The following is an 18803-nucleotide window of genomic DNA, read 5'->3' as shown; positions in this document are numbered from 1 at the left end:
ACAATATCTGAATAATTAGCCTGAAGATTTTGAAAACCAGAAAAATATTCCTCAATGGAGAAACAGAAGTGCCGCCGAAACAAACAGGTGTCGGAAAAAAAATCAGAGAAGACAATAAGCAAACCAAGAAGACTGCACACCAAGAAGACTACACACGGAATTGAACAAAGAAGACAAAACCGAGAGTCCCAACCAAAACAGAGAGTGCCGAAACAAGAAATCAAACCAGAAATTGCACCGAAATCTGAAGAAATTCACATGGAATGTGTCGAAACCCAGAACAGAGCCAAAACTAGCACATAAGGCACCTATAATTCACAAGAAACCCGCAGATGACACCAAAAGCCACAAGAAACCCAAGAGTTCGACTTAGACAACGTCGATAGTCACACGAGAGGCATCGAGAATCACACAAAAGGCCAAACACAACCTCAGACAGTGCCGAAAATGCAAGAAAGGTAAAAAAAATTCGTAGAAGAAAGGAAACTATGAACCTGCTCTTGATACCATATCAAAACACTCAAGAAACCAAGAATACCAAGAGAATGTTTTTGGAAAAACTACCTTTGTCAGTTCAACCCACTTTCATTATCAACGAAAAATCCATCTATACAAGGAAGTAGATAATATACTATACACGGAGTCTAATTGATTCTTAATATTCAGCATCTATACATGGTAAGATAATATGTACAACTAATATTAACAGAGTCCTAAATTGTATAAATTCCTAAAATTGTATACGTTAATACCTCCCTTTTACTCTGTATCTCTCCAAAGTTCCCTCCTTATTGTCATAGTTAATAGAGCATTGCAGTCGTTTCAACTCTCTCTCCTTTCTAACAACTGACTTCATGGCTGTGGAACGACCAACTTCAATGGCTACTAGGAAAGCCATGAATTGTTTTTCATAGCCATCACAGGATAGTCCCACCCAACCCTGAATCTTTAGGTGCAACCTGATGGAGAAGCATCTGTAAGGGTGATGAACTACCCATCTCCTCCTCATCACTATTTGTTGCAACTACCTCCATTTGTAGGTCAGTATCTACCTCCTCTTTCTCTTCCATGTTAAATAGCTCATTCTCAGATTTTGCATGAATATTTGCATACACCTCCCTTTGTCTGCTGCCCTCAAAATTCAAAAGATGCTTCAACAGACTAGTACCCTCATCCACCAGACTTTTCTCCTTACCCACAGGAGCCAACAAGACTTTTTTTCCCAAGGGAATTTCCATGATTTCCCCTTCCTCGATTGCCGGTGCCTAAGGCACCACCTTTAACCCTCCCGAAGCTTCCTCAGAACCTGTCAGGACTTTCTGTGCCTTGGATGGAGCCGTTGGCTCGAGAATCAACACCGAAATTGCCTCGTGAGAGTTGGCCGAGACAACCGATATATCGGGGTTGACGACAGCCTTGCCTCTTCTCGAAGAAATCTCCTCTAACCTCAGCGCGGTTGTCTGTGCGCCGACAACCTCCATCAAAATGGTCTGTATAGTTACTGAGACGTCGTGGTCGAAAGATACAACATAAATCACGCCTCCAGGCTCTGATGGTACTGCCTTCAGCGACGAGACCTCCATCAGTGCTTTTGCGACCTTCGACAAGGTCGTTTGAGGCTTTGCCAGTGGTGGTGGCGCTGACCCACTCGTCGATGGGCCACCGACGTGCTGGTGCTTCTTCCTCCAGAATAGGCCATACCTCTGGCTAGTCTATTTAGGCCTTTCCTTGGGTTGAATTGGAACGAGGCCTGGCCCTTCCCTTTAGGCCCATTACCCACGCCCAACATCTCCAACCCTTTCTTCATTTGGTCTAATACCAAATCACAACCCAAGCCCAAGCCCAAGCCCATCTCACCTTTACCCTCAGCGCACCGTATTAGGCTTATCACTTTATTTGACAAATCATCTAGCAAGCTCTACATAGCATGCAACTCCTTCAAAATCCTTACCTCTTTCTGCCCAGCAACCCCCTGCCATCTCCCCCTCGGCTCTGGACAACTGTCGAAAAGGGTGCGCCTCTTGCCCTTTGCAGGTCTGCCATAGCAGGTTGTCGTGCAGCTCGAGTTATCTCCAAGACCTCCTTGTACGACCGCGATGACGAGGTTACTGCTGCCGTCTTTGATGGTGAATTTCTCCCCTGACCACCTTCTCTACCCATATCCTTCAACATCACCGCGAGCTTCCTCCACCCCATTTCATCCCTATCCCCAGGAATGAAAATGAAACTCTGACGACCTTCTCCACCATACTCCACCAGAGCCATGTAGGAACCATGAGAGTTTGAACAACGCTGGGCAATGAATCCTTTGTCACCTTCCCGATGAGTAGTGTAATACCTTTTGCTCCCAGTCTTCAGACATTCCTCCAATGCTCTTGACACCCATCGGGTAGTGTCTAACCCCAATTTCAAGTTTTTCACACCTTTCCACCCTTTCTCCGTGATGAACACATTACACTAATCTCTTCTCACCTCAAACACCTTCGATTCGATAGCTAAACTGCTAAAGGAAGAATTTCCTTTCAACGGTACCAGATATCCCACCGTCAAATGCCCACAACCACCATCGGTGACATGAGTTTACGTAACAGTTAGTAGTGTAACCTATTTTTTGTTTTGCACCCTAAACTACGAGTAGGTTTCACTTTGCAACTTCAATTCAAATATGGCCATAACTAGATGATTAAATTTGTCTCTTTTTATCTGCCTAAGCTTTTGGGATATATTGTGATTGCCCCCGTTTTGTTTTATATATAAATAAGAATTTTATTGATGAGTACTAGGCATAGCCCAAGTGCACAAAATTCATGAATATTGAGACCATTGAAGTCTAATAGAATTAACCAATGGAGTAAAGTGTTAAAAAAGAAAGCTCTAAGCTCATCCATTAACCACTCGCGATCTTTAAAGCTTCTTTCATTCCTCTCCCTCAAAAGACACCATTGTGGACAAATGGGACCCCAGTTTACATAGTGGAGAAGGCTAATTGATCTCTCTCTCTCTCTCTAATCTATTAGCAATCTCATTTATGAATTGCATCTCGTGAGTGCCCACAAGCTATATAGAGAAAAATTACGAGTGGGGATGGTAAGAGGCAGGTTTGTTGGAGGGAGAAATATTTGGCTATGTTAGGGAATGGTTCATAAAGGTTTTCACAACAATTTTTAATACTGTAGTGCCAACAATTGTTTTGGAGACGTTTTTTAAAAGGATTAGATAGGATGAAAAGTTGTTTGGTAAATTGGGTTGAAAAAGCTTTTAAAATATTGGAAAAAGTACTCTTTGCCCCTCAAACTACCAAGGGTTTTGTGGTGTTCACCTTAAACTATCAAAACTGACACACATCACCTTTCAACTACCAAAATCTGACATTTTGCACCCTTGGTCAATTCTGGCCAGTAAGATGGATGAAAAATAGGTGGCATAACACAATTTTAACGTCAAATCTTAATGGTGTAAAGTTTTAGGGTATGTTTAGACACTTGGAGTATCTCAGGATTTTGTGAATAGTAGTGGAATGGTTTGAGTGAAGTTGTTTTATTGGGTTTTGGTAAAGGAAAGAGAAAAAGTTGAGTAAAAATATTATAAAGTTAAAAAATTGTTTGAGAAAAAGTTTGAGTAAAAAATATTCTTTTGAAATTTGTAAAAGTTGTGTTGATTTTTGTGTTTGAATAATGATTAGGTAATGATTAGATGAAAAAGTTGAAAATTTGAAATTGAAAAATGTTATGTGTTGGAGTGATGTTTTAGAATGAAATTATGAGAAGTTTTGAAGTTTTTGATAGTTTTCAATGGGGCTAGTTGTCAACTTGTCATGTATATCTTGTATCCATTTCTAGCTCCTAACTTGTAAGTAGGTGTTCTCTTTTGTATACTTCCTGTGTACTTGGACTACTTCTATTTACTTGATTCCATAAAACTTTATTTTACCTATAAAAAAAGTGTGAGCTTTTTGATGGTTCGAGGGTGCCAAATGTTGGTTTTGATAATTTGAAGTACAAAGTGCAAAACTCCTGGTAGTTTTAAGATTTCTGCTCTATTTTTGCTTTGTGCTGGTTGAATGTAACCTTTTGTATACTTCCATGTACTTGGGTTTTGCCCCTCTGCCCATATAATAAAATTGCTCTTTATTAATAAAAATGCAAACTTGCTTCGGTGCAGTTTGAATCAGAAAAAGTTCTTTAAAAAATCCAAAACCAAAAAAACTAAAAGAAAAAGAGAAGCATGGTGGAGGATGATACCTGCCCCTAGTAGTTGAAGGGGAGCAAGGGAGGTGGGAATGACCTCCCTGCCTGGGGTGGGGGCATCCCCAATCCTTCCCCTCCCCCTCGTGAGGACGGTGCTTGGGAGGTCTCCACCCACACTGCACATAGGAGTTGGGTAAGGTGGAGTGAGAAGTATTGTTCTTTCTTTCTTTTGTGTGCACATGCGAAGTCTTTTTTGCAACGGGAATGATTCTTGAAACAAGAATTGTAAAAAAACGCAAGTAGCTTATATGTGTCTTGGAAGTTTTCTACTTTTTCTGGTTCTTTGAAACCATTACCGAACATGCCCAATTGCTTTTTGAAAGTGATTTTAACTAGTTATGACTCATACGATTAGGCACTAAAACTTGATGAGACAGTGGTGAATTACTCTTCTCATCTCCTGGTGCTGTCCTGCTTCTTAGATGATGCTCACCTTGGAGACCTTATGGAATTATTTACGAGGGCCACAGCATACTGTACCTACTGATTAATACAGTGCGTATGTACTCCAAAATGGATGGAGCAATTTTCATTTGGAGGAGATCAAGACTTTCTTTTTCTACACTCTTCTCCTTTGGACAACTTCTATAGACTTAATGGGCTTAGTTTCCATGCTTTTCTTGTATCTTTTTCTTTTTCTATACTTTCCTGTACTGCTGTACGCATCTTGTTGTACTTGGATATGCACCTTTTGCTCTCATAATTAAATTCTTATTACTTGTAAAAAATAAAGTCGGTGTAACTTAATCTAGATTCATCTATTAGTTAAGTTTATAATTCTATATAAGATTATGATAACATGGTTGTATTAATTTAACAGGTACGTCATAACTCCATATAACGAGTATCCGCAGCTGCTTATTTTACTCTTGAAATTGTTGAATGGTGAGTTGGCATGGTCTACCCGACGCGAAGTACTAAAGGTAGGCACAAATGAACTAGAAGTCTAATATATATTCCGTCTTTGTTTTTTTTTGCTAAGAGTATTCTTGTGCTTCTTCAGGTTCTTGGTATTATGGGTGCTCTAGATCCTCATGCACATAAACGAAATCAAGCAAGTTTGCCAGGGTCACATGGAGATGTAAGCCGTGCTGCCAGTGATTCAGGTCATATTCAGTCCATGGATGATCTGCCTATGGATCTGTGGCCATCTTTTGCTCAATCTGAAGATTATTATTCCACGGTAGGACATCCACCTTATATATGACTTTTGCTTTTGGCTTATTATAATCATTTCTATGGTTTCAGGTTGCGATCAATTCTCTCATGCGAATACTTAGGGATACTTCACTTGCTAGTTATCACCTAAAGGTGGTTGGATCCCTTATGTTTGTATTTAAGGTAATGTGCGGCACGAGTTTTTTTTCCTCATTTTTATCTTATGTCTATTTTTTCATTATATACGTATTAAATGTTTTTAACTGTTATTTATGTCGTGATGCCTGATATAATTGTTTTTATCATACATTCTGTTTTGCGAGATTAGTCAATGGGTCTGGGTTGTGTTCCATACTTACCGAAGGTTAGTCTTTTATTTTTGAGAAATAATTGCATATTATTCTACTCTGGAGGATGAAATGTGTCAGCTACCCTTCTTGATGTTAACATATTTATTAGTCACCCATTCCTTTGGAAGTTCATCCTGTTCATTGATGGGATTTGCATCCGACCTGTCTTTCCATCATCTTAAACTATGATATGCTTCCCTGTTTTACTGAAAAGGAATTAGATATATTATGCAAAGAAAAATACATATGAAAACAAATAGAAGTATTAATATCTTTGGAAGTTCCTTCTGTTAATTGATGGGGATAGTAGCTGTTCTGTTTTCCCATTCTATCAGTGTGCTTTTCTAGTTTAGTAAAAAGAAATTTAGGTGTCTACTTGAAGGGAGAAGACTTGTGAAGAGGAAGGTATAATATTTTTTGTGTATAAGATCTAAACACGGTAGTTTTCTGAGGTCAGCTAGTGCATGTTAAAAACCTTTGAAGATTTTCTCAAATTTTACATTTCCTGTACTGAAGTTTTCTGAAATTTCACTATCTGGGGTTTTTATGCTTGATTCAAATGTGATTGTTACCCTTACATGTAGGTTTTGCCTGATCTTTTTAACACTGTTCAAACATGTGAAGATACTCTAAAGGATTTTATAACATGGAAGCTTGGAACTTTGGTATCTATCGTGCGTCAGGTATACTTTGAACTAACGTGATAGTTTCACCCATTATGATTGTTGAGGTTTTTCTGGATGTCATGTTTTGGATTTGATGCACCCCTGCAGCATATTAGAAAATATCTGCCGGAGTTACTCTCTTTAGTTTCAAAATTATGGTCATCCTTCAGTTATCCTGCTACCAGCCGTCCTTCCCTTGGCTATCCTGTAAGTTTGGTCTTTTTGGGTGCAACCACCTATTGTTACATTGATTGATTGTCTTGTCGTTCTATGGCAATTATCATTTTCATACATATTTGAGACGTTTTTGTCTCAGGTTCTGCACCTAGTGGAACAGCTTTGCTTGGCCCTCAATGATGAGTTTAGGGAGCATCTTCCTGTAATTCTTCCGGGTTGTATCCAAGTTCTAAGTGATGCAGAGAGGTGTAATGACTACACCTATGTTCCTGATATCCTCCACACACTCGAAGTTTTTGGTGGTTAGTGCTATTTAGTTTTGCTAATCATGTCAATTATTGTTTAAAAAATCATTGCCGGGATTTCTTTGATTATGGTGGTTCTTGAATAGAGTATCGGATTTTATTGCAAAACTGAAATACCGCAAAAATGGAGATCAATATTGTGAATTTGATTTTGATTGTTCGATGAAATTAATGATGTATATTTGCCATTGCTTGAATAAGTGCAGGGAGAACACTCATTTAATGCAGAAGTGAAATTGCAGCCTATATAACCAATGCAAGAAAATTGCAAGATGGGTGAAACAATGCTCTTTGTTTTTTGACTGTATCAAAGCCAGTATGAATTGAGATCTGTGTGGCAAAACAATAAGCTAAGCGGACTATAGGTTAAACTGAAAACATGCTGATAAACACTTAGCTCAAATGGCATTTCCTCCCCCTGTATAGAACAGGATAGAGTCCAAGGTCATGGGTTCAAAACCTGCTGGATGAGTTGCCGAGTAAAAAGCTGAAGAGGAAAAAAGTGCAAATAGTAATTAGTTGTGGTAACACTGACCTCAATTTTATTGATATAATAGATTTTACATACTATCGCTGGCAATTTCATTCCATTGGAGCTCTCGCCTATATTAAATAAATAATTTGGGCCTCTTTCCAATGGATCCATGTATGTTTGGCACTTGGCTTTTTCATTTTTTGTAATTATAAATTATAAATTGTTGGTTGAGTTTGGTGCCTTTGAAGGCATTAAGGCTGGCTTCGTTCAGTTTTATGTTTCAAAAGGGAGGAAAAACATAATGAGCTCAAGGTGTTTTATAATATTTTTCTACCATACCGACATGCTTCTCTTTTTTAATTTTTTTAAACTTGAGATTTTTAGAGAACTTTCGGCTTCTGGTTTGCAATGTAGGGACGCTGGATGAACATATGCATCTACTTCTTCCTGCACTTATTCGCTTGTTTAAAGTGGATGCATCTGTCGATATAAGAGGTGCCTCAATCAAAACCTTAACAAGATTGATCCCACGTGTGCAGGTCAATGGGCTTCTAGGTCACTTTTATTTTATTTTTATTTTTGAAGTTATAAAAAAAAAAAAGTTGTGTTATTCTAGTTGATTATTTAATCATTAATGCAGTACTCCCTTTTATCAGGTTACCGGTCACATATCTTCTCTTGTGCATCACTTGAAGCTCCTTTTGGATGGGTCAGTGTCCCGTTTCCTTAATCCCAAATTAGTCTCTCTCTTGTATATACGTGTACAACTGTGTGGTTCAATTTTATTTCAATCATCTTGGCCTAACTATGTACTGAAGAATTAGTTGCCCGAACTTTTTGGGTCTTATTTAGTTTCCTTTCAAGCATTATAGATATATATTCTATTTTATTCAATGGCTCCTCCAGCAGGGATCCAATTTAGGGAGTTTTGGCAGTTTGTTTTCACCCATGTTCACATGTTCGTAATTAAAAGACCATACATGTATAATATGTTTGCTGTTTTACTGGGATGTGTTGGCGGGGGCTCCACCTGGTATCAGAACCGCAATACTCCTCTCCTTAGGGTTTGTTTGTGCTTATCTTTTTCACTCTATCTCCCCCACGAATCAGTTCATTCCTGCTGCATCAAGGTGGGGCAGGGATCCCCCTCCATGTAAGCCACCCGCTTGGCAATTTTTAATATTGGATATATAGTGAAGAGTGTCACAAACTGAGAGGCGTGAATACCAAAACTTCTCATCATTCTCTTTTCCAAGTTTGGTTAGGGAAAAAAACCAGAAACCGTGGAATTTTTCCTGATTTAACAAACCTAAAGTTATTAAGTTGAACCAAAGTTATTGATGGCTTCCAGCATTCACACGCCTGCCTGTTAAGTTCCTTTTTCTTTTCTCTCTTTTTTCCACGCAATCTTTCATTTATTGATTTTTGTTGATCAAAGACAGTGCACCATGTAGATTCTTCCCCAGTTCATCTTCATTTAATTCCAAGTTAGCTTTGCTTCCATGTGGTTCTGATTTTGTGATGAAAGTTTAATTCATTACTGAAATTCGTCATGCTAAATGGTTTAAGGTTGGGGATAAGTTGTGTTTGCATGGTCTCCGGGATTCTTCGTCATTGAAAAAAAGTTGGGGATAAATCTTTGATCATGCTCTAGGCTTCGAGCATTTTGATCTCTTTGATTCGAAATGTATGTATATGTCTTCCTCAGTTTCTTTCTTGCCTGCAAATTAGGAGAATGTGTGATATAGTTTTAAGGTAATGCAACTAGATAAAAATTCACTCCTAACTGCATCTACTACTTCCAACTTTAAGATAATTGGGCATCTTTAATGTGATGAAACCATTTGGCTTTTCTTACCTTGCCTATGATGCTTCAATTGCGTGAACTGTTTATTTGTAGGAAGAATGATGAGCTCCGCAAGGATGCTGTTGATGCACTTTGTTGTCTGGCTCATGCCCTTGGGGAGGACTTCACCATTTTTATACCATCAATACAAAAGCTTTTGTTCAATCATCGCTTTCGGGTTCTGCTTCTCTTTCTAACTATCATCTTTGTTATCCTTGTTTTCCAAGAAAAGGAAATTGCTTATATCCGATAAAACATCTTTTGCATCTGAAGATGCTAACTGCAAAAGTTATTTTTTTAGCATAAGGAATTTGAGGAAATTGAAGGTCACTTGCACAGACGTGAACCATTGATCTTGGGGAGCATGAGTGCCCAAAGACTAAGTCGACGACTTCCAACAGAGGTTATCAGTGACCCTTTAGATGATAAGAAGATTGACCCTTATGAAGATTGGTCTGACGTGCATAAAAATCTCAGAGGCCATCAGGTACACTCTTGGAATATATATCGAAAGAGACATCTCTCCTTTAAATACAAGCCTCTGCAGCCTATGTTACGCCTGTTGTGTACACCATCTTTGTCAAAATATCTTAGCAAACCAAGCCATTGGCTGTATACATATGCACATTGCTTCTATTTTTTTTAGTAAGCAAGTTAAAGATTTATTGATATAAAGAAAGGGTAATATCCTAGTACATGGGAAGAATACATGAGAAACACTGCAGTTAAGAGCTAAGAAACCCAGAAAAATCTGGAAACTAAAGCTAGAAAGATGAGAATGTCCAGCAATCCAGTGACGCAAAGTTCTGAAAAAGGAAGTATTATGGCCATAGTTTTCCTCACAATTTTAGAAGCAATGACCATTTTTCTCTCCAAATGCACTAAATTAAGCATATCAGAATCATTTTCCACAATATTTTGCTTTGATGGCTACCAAATTGCCCCTTCCAACTCCAATTTAGAATCCAAACTAGTCCAAAAAACCTGTAAGATAGAATTCTAGAAAGATCCGAACTATGTACTTCACAGTGGAGCATGAGATGTTCAACTGGTTCTCCATTCCTCTTGCACAAGCCACACCAAACTAAAACAATTGCTCTTTGCTTTCTTTTGTTAGCCAAGGTAGATCCTCACCATAGATAATTTAAGGAAACACTGGATTATTATAATGGATTGGTAATGCATTTGCAAAAAGAGTGGAGAGACTATTGACCACTTACTACTACTGTGAGGTTGCTGTGGCTCTATGAATGAATTCGTTGCTAGAGTGGGATTAATTTGGTTGCTGTGGCTCTGGTCATATCTGCTTGGCTTGCCTGCACTTTCTTTTGAGAACCTGAGCTATATAAATTTCATCTAGGTCAATGATGGTCGATTACGCACTGCTGGGGAGGTTTCTCAGCGCAGTACGAAGGAAGATTGGGCAGAATGGATGAGGCATTTTAGTATTGAACTTCTGAAAGAATCTCCTTCTCCAGCCTTGAGAACCTGTGTGAGGCTTGCACAGTTGCAGGTATCACGATTAGTTTTCATTTGCACAGTTTTTTTCCTCAGGAGTTTGGACTTGGGTTCTGATTTTTCAGCTTTTTTGCAGCCTTTTGTTGGGCGTGAGTTGTTTGCAGCTGGTTTTGTTAGCTGTTGGGCTCAATTAAATGAAAGTAGTCAGAAACAGTTAGTTCGCAGTTTAGAGATGGCTTTTTCGTCCCCAAATATTCCTCCCGAAATCTTGGGAACACTTCTCAACTTGGTATATATTTTCTCTTTCAGCATTCAAGTTATTCCTATAATTGATCAAAGTTAGGGAAGTGAATAAAAGATGGCTTTGGTTACTTAATTGCACAATTTGCCTCTTGAACAATATTGTTTGGGCTGTGATAGAGCAGCTGGGAAGTTGGTGACTAATTGTTTGAACAAGGGCTCTTTTTTTACCCCTTTTGGTTTGATATGGGAGTATCAAACCAGATGCCGCTGATTCACTGGAATGGGAAAAGTCAATGGTGGTTTGCTAGGACAGCTTTCCATCATCAAAACTGGCATGCGTTCAATTGATTGAAATTATTAAATGATCTGCAGGCAGAGTTCATGGAGCATGATGAGAAACCTCTTCCTATTGACATCCGCCTCCTTGGTGCTCTGGCAGAAAAGGTGTCATGTCTCCTAATATAGTTCCTGCAATTTTACGATTTTTCTCCAGGAAAACAAACTCTTTTCCTGTCATGTTTATTTCATTTTTTTATCTTCTCTAATATGTTTGTTGTATATTTACTTTGTCAATATTACACATCAGTGTCGTGCATTCGCCAAAGCCCTGCATTACAAAGAGATGGAATTTGAAGGAGCATGCTCCAAGAAGATGGATGCTAACCCTGTCTCTGTAGTGGAAGCACTCATACACATAAACAATCAATTACATCAGCATGAGGTACCTTTTAGAAAGTTTATCATTTAACTGCTGCTACCTAATTTAATTTTGATATCCCCCTTTATTGAACATATTTGCTTCCATTTGATCGATGGATGTTTGTTTTTCTAGGCTGCAGTTGGGATACTGACCTATGCCCAGCAACATTTGGATGTTCAACTGAAGGAGTCATGGTAAAGCTGAGCATTCATATGCTGCCATTCATTTTTGTGTCTGGGAAACGAGCAGTGGACCTATTTGATGTGTCTTCAGTGTCAAGTATTTCCATTGAGAGTGCTCACATTAAATTTCTCTTTGTTAGGTATGAGAAACTGCAGCGATGGGATGATGCACTCAAGGCTTACACTGCCAAAGCATCTCAAGCAACTAGCCCACATCTTGTTTTGGATGCCATTTTAGGTCTGCCTTTGTTAATGTGTTAGTTTGGAGTCATTCTTGTATGTATTAATTTGTATGAATAATTCATATTTGGGTCTTCTACAGGTCGGATGCGATGCCTTGCTGCATTGGCTCGATGGGAGGAGCTTAACAGCTTGTGCAAGGAATATTGGACCCCTGCGGAGCCAGCTGCTCAACTAGAAATGGCACCAATGGTTAGCTTGTGATGTTATAATGGTTATTGTCAATATCTTATTGCTCATGCTTATGTTCCTTATGTGGTGGTCTCAGGCTGCAAATGCTGCATGGAACATGGGAGAGTGGGATCAAATGGCAGAATATGTGTCTCGATTAGATGATGGTGATGATACCAAACTTCGGGGTTTGGGGAACACTGCTGGTGGTGGTGATGGAAGTAGTAATGGAACATTTTTCAGGGCTGTATTATTAGTTCGCAGAGGAAAGGTACACTAATGTTTTACTGCTGACAATGCTTTTTGCAATTTTTGAGAACCATTTACAATTTTTCCCTCCAGTATGATGAAGCACGCGAATATGTTGAGAGAGCTAGGAAATGCCTTGCGACTGAACTTGCTGCTTTGGTGAGTTTCTTTGATGAATAATGAAACCTTAGCACTTTGTCTGTAACATTCTTGCTCTATTTTCATTTTAAAACTTTATCTCAAGGTTTAAAAGAATTGTGCGGTCTTTTTTTTTTTTTGTGTTTTATATTTTTCTTTTTTGAAAAGTAAACAATTTAACTGTATTTCACGAAGTAGGAAATACCATGAATTGTATTTAATAAATGGAGGAAGAGTGGCTGCCCAAGTCTTGGATTTTGCCAAATTTTGAGAATTATTTTCCTTGGTGGTATTTAATTATATATTTAGGCTTGTTTGGTGCCAGGGTTAGTAGATGTTTTGTTACAGGCTTGGTTTGTATTCCTCTTTCCATGTTTGGATTGGATTTTATTTACTTATCAGGAAGTTGTCTTCTATTGGAAAACAATTGTGGAGAGATTGGTAAACAAGGTAGACTTTACATTAGAAAAGAAAAAAACTTCATTTGTAAGTCATGTGTCACTGTGTTGTTTATTTTCAAATAAACAGCATGATACAACATTTTGTTTATTTTCAAATGCAAGGGAAGACCATTTTTGATAAGTACAGCAATATTAATCCAAGCAGAGAGTGATGCAGCCCAAGTACACATGTAGTGTAGAAAAGGAAGCACCCAAATAGTGAGAAGAACAAGAACATAAGTCCCTGAAGTTCTTTAACGAGATGAAGTAGGAGGAGAACTTTGGAATTGGATGATGCCTCCTAATATTAGATTTTGATTTGACCCAACAATGAATTTTCCAGAAAAATAATCGTTTGCCTTCTTAACAATGACTTGTGTTACTGCCATTGAAGTTGGTCATACTCAACCCAAGAAATCAGGATCCAAAAAACAGAGGGAGCTAAAGAGATTAATATGGTCTCTTAACTATGAGGGCAGCTCAAGCTGAGAAAGATTCAAAGGGAAGGGGCTAGCACCTTCTTTATGAAGCCCAAAATTGTTTCTTGGAATGTCCGAGGGCTTAACGAGGCTAATAAGTGCCTTAGGATAAAAATTTGCTTCGTGAGTGGAAGGCGGACATTGTGTGCTTGTAGGAAACTAAACTGAAATTTATTCCAAGAAGTATTGTTCAAAGTTTATGGAGCTGTACATATGTGGATTGGGCTTACCTTGCATCTGATGGAGCTTTAGGAGGTGTATCAGTTATGTGGGATTGAAGGGTAGTGGAGAAATTGGAGGTCATTGGGGAGTACACAGTGGCATGTTTTTTTAAGAATGTGGAAGACAATTTCTTATGGGCTTTTGCTGGTATCTATGGACCGATGACTTTTATGGGAAGAAATAGCTATAGCTGGTGGGACCTACCTTGGTGCATAGGTGGTGACTTTAATGTTACAAGGTTCCTAAGTGAACTTCCAGGGGAAAGTAGGCTGCAGCCAGCAATGATGGAATTCTCAGAGTGTATAGTTGATTTGGGATTGGTGGATATTCCTCTTATTGGTGGAGCATACACGAGGTCTAGATTGAATAGATTTTTAGTCTCATTGGAATGGGAAACTCATTTTTTGGACCTATGTCAAAAGAGGTTGCCTCGTCTTGGTTCTAATCATTTTCCTATCTTGCTGGATTGTGGTGGTATTCAAGGTGAGTTGGTATTTTAAATTCGAAAATATGTGGCTAAAAATAAAGGTTTTGCAGACAGGGTTAGACAATGGTGTTTCTCATATTAGATTCACGGCACCCCTAGTTTCATTTTTGCGGGTAAACTGAAAGCTCTAAATCTTTATTTAAAGCTTTGGAATGCTCAATCCTTTGGTGATATAGGCGACCGTAAGAAGCCTGTGTTAGAGGAGCCACAAGAGGGTCGGGTCCTTTCTGTGGAAGAGTTATCTCAGAAGTCAGAGTTAGTTTCAGAATTAGATAGGGTCATTTTATTGGAGGAGATCTCTTGGTGCCAAAAATCAAGAGCATTGTGGTTGAAGGAAGGAGGTCGGAGCATGAAATGTTTTCATAAAGTGACCAACTCTCATAGGAGAACTAATACCATTGAGATGTTGAATATAGATGGTGTGGTTTGTGTGGAGGCTCCCATGATTCGAGAGCATGTTGCTGATTTTTTGGAACACTTGTTTATTGAATAGGTGGGGTGGCAGCCAAAGCTATATGAACTAGCATTTGAGTTCATTGAGCTGTATAATGTTTCTTGTTTGGAGAGGTCCTTTAAGGAGACAGAGGTTCACAATGTGGTGGGGAGGATGGTCAAAGACAAGCACCTAGTCCAGGCGGATTTTGTATGAGATTTTTTCAATCATGTTGGTATGTGGTGAATGAGGATTTAATGAAAGTGTTTCAAGAATTTTTTTCGGTTGGAAAATTTGAGAGAAGCCTAAGTACCACATTTATTGCACTTATTCCCAAGAAGATTGGGGCATCGGAGGTGAAGGATTATCGGTCCATTAGTCTTGTGAATGGGGTGAGGTGTATAAGATCATCTCCAAGGTGCTTGCTAACCGCCTAGGGGAGGTTTTGGGAAGGATCATTACGAAACCCCAAAATGCATTTGTATGGGGTAGGCAAATTTTCGACTCAATTCATATCGCCAATGAATGCCTAAATAGTTTTTGTTTTTGTTTTTGTTTTTGTTTCTTTTTTTTATAGTTAATAAGAAAATTTTATTACCATGAATAGGCTAAGCCCTAGATAGTATATTAAAATCTGGCAATCAGGGAATCCTATGCAAGCTGGATATAGAGAAGGGCTATGATCATGTCAATTGGGAGTTCCTACTTTACTTTCTTGGGAGGTGTGGATTGGGGGAGAGATGGTGCTCGTGGATCAGATGGTGTATATCCACAGTGAAGTTTTCAATTTTGGTGAATGACAGTCCAGTTGGCTTCTTTAACAGCTTTCGAGGCCTAAGACAAGGGGATCCTTTGTCCCCACTCATTTTTGTCATTGTTATGGAGGCGCTTAGCAGAATGATCTCTGCCTTGGTGAACAGTGGCTTTGTGGTTGGATTCTCGGTTGGTGACCCCAATAGGGGTACTCTTAACATTTATCACTTGTTGTTTGTAGATGATATACTGATATTCTGTGAGGTAAAACAAAACCAGATTCGGGCATTGAGGGCACTTTTACTTTGTTTTGAAGTGGCATCTGATTTGAAAGTAAACTTCGACAAATCCGAGTTGGTGCCAATTGCTAATGTTCGCAATATCAGACAGTTGGCTAACCTTGGATGTAAGATTTCCTCTCTTCTCATGAATTACCTTGGTCTTTCTTTAAGGGCAGCCTCAAAGGCTAAATTGATTTGGGATACAGTGATTGAGAAGATTGAACGTAGATTGGCAGGTTGGAAGAGATGGTACTTGTTGAAAGGCGGTAGGATCACCTTAATCAAAAGCAATCTGTCTAATTTACCAACATATTTCTTATCTTTATTCCTAATTCCAGCAAGTGTGCCTACCTGTATTGAGAAACTTCATCGCGACTTCCTTTGGAGCAATTTGGAGGAGGATTTCAAATTCCATCCGGTTAAGTGGGATAATGTATGCTCCCCAATCTCTTCTGATGGGTTGGGAATTAGAAATCTAAGGATTTTCAATCGGGTTTTACTTGGAAAATGGTTGTGGAGATATAATATGGAATTGGAAGCCTTATGGAAGTCAGTGATTGGCTGCAAATATGGAGGTTTGTAATTGTGGGGGGGATGGAGTACTAGGGAGGTACGTGGGGTTTATGGAGTGGGAGTTTGGAAGCACGTTAGACAATGGTGGGGGGTTTTTGCTCGTCGCATTAGATTTGTGTTGGGAGATGGCTCTAGAATAAAATTTTGGAGCGACTTGTGAGTTGTGAGTGTAGTGATAACACCCTTAAGGACTCATTTCTTTTAGTTTTCAGGATTGCATGTGAGAAAGAAGTGGCTGATTTTATGGAGATATCTGGAGACCTAGTCCAATGGAACGTGAACTTCATTAAGGCAGCTCAAGATTGGGAGGTAGGCAGCTTTGAGGATTTCTTTAGTCTTCTATACTCCATGAGACTGAGCACTCAAGGATCTGACACGTTGTGGTGGGTACCCGCAGAAAAAAGGTACATTTTCAGTTCGCTCTTTCTACAAGTCTTCACACAATTGTAGAATAATCATTTTCCATGGAAAAGGATCTGGCAAAATAAGGCGCCTCCCAAAGCGGCATTCTCTGAGTATGATTTTAATGATGGATAACTTACGTAAAGGGGTGATTATAGTGGATTGGGGTGATTATAATGGATTGGTGTTGTATGTGCAAGAAAAGTGGGGAGACTGTGGATTATCTTCTATTGCATTTTGAGGTTGCTAGAGCGTTATGGGACGATGTATTTAGCAAGTTTAAGATAGCCTATGCTTGCCACAGTGATTGAGCTTTTTGCTAGTTGGGCAAATTTAGGAGGTGTTCCACAGTGATGGTTCCTATTTGTATCATGTGGTGCTTATGGTAAGAGTGTAATGACCGGACATTCGAAAACAAGGAGCGCTGCGCTCTGTGCTCGTTAGAGGAACTTAGATTACTTTTTGCTAGAACTTTATTTCTATGGGCCATAGCTGTAGATTTTAATGGACTTGGTTTTCTTGTTTCCATTTCTTCTTCCTAATAGGTGTTACCTCTTGTATACAATCTTGTGTACTTTGGTTATGCCTATTCTTATTAATACAATCGTTTACTTAAAAAAAAAAAAAAAAACAGTGACTTGTGTGATAATCCTAGCTTTTGCCTGATTTGGGCTACATCACTTTCATCCAGATTTCATGCACACTGAATTATGGAGACCATCAATTGTGACAAGGTCATTTTGAAAACAACATCAAGTCATGGGTTTATTTTCTGAGGAGCTTTTTTTTTTTTTTTTCTTTTAACCCCATAAACATTATTGATTATCCTCTTTTATTTATTTTCTGGGCAGCACTTGGCAGTAATCTTGCAACTGTTTTTGTATACTTCTTTTAGAGAGCAGTGAAAATTAATGTGGAATTATTCTTAAAAAATCCATATTGCAAGTATTCAAGTAACCATCACATCTCCCCAACGCTTCTGCAGCATGCCATTGGGGAGCATCTGCTATGGAGGCCTTGTATTGCCAAACTTGGGAAGCTCAAAATTTCTCAGTGAGAGTTTCCCTGTTGAAAACCTCAAACTGCTTGCCATGAATACTTGCTTTAATTGAGGATTTAAAAAATTATTGTCTTGGAGAAGTTTGATGCGGATCCTCCTCTAGGTAGTTTCCCCAAGTGCTGAGCACTGTGATATCTCTTCACTATTGGCTGTTATGTTGAAGTTTCTGTATTATTGTACATAAAGTAGAGCCATGCTATCTACTTCTGATGTAGCTGATATACTCAAGTCCACCATCACATACAACAGCTTTATAATTTTTGGTTCTACTGATATAGAGATTTGAAAATAGTGACTAAGGTATAAACAGGCTTGATATGGTGTATACTGCTGTCATTATTGTTCAAAATAGTCAAATAGAAATATAGTAAGCATGCATATTAAAAACTTGACATTAAGCCAGCCATACACGCTTTTTCCTCTCTGAGATGTGGCTTCAAGTGCTATGTACTAAGAAACTTTTTGTTTTCATCTGAGCACCTCAGTACTGTAGTTATTTTCTGTTGCTTTACAAACTTCAGCAATGCAGATGATTTTGTTCCTATTATGACTTTTTCTTCTGGCTAATAGTAATAATAATAGCAAATAATAAGAACAATATCAATGCTAATGATAATAATAATGATGATTTCAGAAATAACTCTCTTATATACATCTTGTGTACTTGTCTTGTGCCGTTTGCACTTTTAATGAATTTATTACTTAAAAAATTATGTCAATGACTCAATAACGACAACAAAAAATATTCATTATATATCTTTTCTTATTTGATGAGCTGGTAAAAAATATTTCTTTGCTTTTCAGGTTCTGGAGAGCTATGAACGTGCTTATAGCAATATGGTCCTTGTCCAGCAGCTCTCAGAACTAGAGGAGGTTTGCTATGATATATCTAGGATTCCCTTTCTGTTTTAGTCATTAAATAAATCACAATACGAGGAAAAATCTGCTTCTCTTACAGGTCATTGATTACTGTACACTTCCCGTTGGAAACCCCGTTGCTGAAGGACGGCGAGCCCTTATTCGCAATATGTGGAATGAGCGAATACAAGGAGTGAAACGAAATGTTGAG

The 18803-nt window shown here is 38.6% G+C and overlaps 1 protein-coding gene across 2 annotated transcripts in view; it reads left to right on the top strand.

Annotated features, from left to right (window-relative positions):
- The window catches only part of LOC108992377 (serine/threonine-protein kinase TOR-like), a 73950-nt gene that overhangs the window by 33765 nt on the left and 21382 nt on the right, over nt 1-18803 (top strand). For both annotated transcript variants that reach the window (XR_004798002.1, XM_018966936.2), the window contains exons 16-37: nt 5068-5170; nt 5251-5430; nt 5496-5588; nt 5734-5769; nt 6340-6438; nt 6529-6627; nt 6737-6899; nt 7792-7916; nt 8034-8086; nt 9278-9401; nt 9525-9710; nt 10584-10736; nt 10818-10970; nt 11297-11368; nt 11511-11645; nt 11757-11818; nt 11947-12044; nt 12129-12238; nt 12315-12488; nt 12560-12625; nt 18539-18607; nt 18693-18803. Coding sequence is in view for 1 of the 2 variants with exons in the window: in XM_018966936.2 (XP_018822481.1) it covers nt 5068-5170; nt 5251-5430; nt 5496-5588; nt 5734-5769; nt 6340-6438; nt 6529-6627; nt 6737-6899; nt 7792-7916; nt 8034-8086; nt 9278-9401; nt 9525-9710; nt 10584-10736; nt 10818-10970; nt 11297-11368; nt 11511-11645; nt 11757-11818; nt 11947-12044; nt 12129-12238; nt 12315-12488; nt 12560-12625; nt 18539-18607; nt 18693-18803 (2464 nt within the window). In the remaining variant the exon portion in view is untranslated. The remainder of the gene's footprint in view (nt 1-5067; nt 5171-5250; nt 5431-5495; nt 5589-5733; nt 5770-6339; nt 6439-6528; nt 6628-6736; nt 6900-7791; nt 7917-8033; nt 8087-9277; nt 9402-9524; nt 9711-10583; nt 10737-10817; nt 10971-11296; nt 11369-11510; nt 11646-11756; nt 11819-11946; nt 12045-12128; nt 12239-12314; nt 12489-12559; nt 12626-18538; nt 18608-18692) is intronic.

This window comes from Juglans regia, chromosome 13 (assembly GCF_001411555.2).
Source record: "Juglans regia cultivar Chandler chromosome 13, Walnut 2.0, whole genome shotgun sequence".
NCBI lineage: Eukaryota > Viridiplantae > Streptophyta > Magnoliopsida > Fagales > Juglandaceae > Juglans > Juglans regia.
Note: the sequence above shows the minus strand (reverse complement) of the source record. Positions and strands in the feature narration are given on the sequence as shown.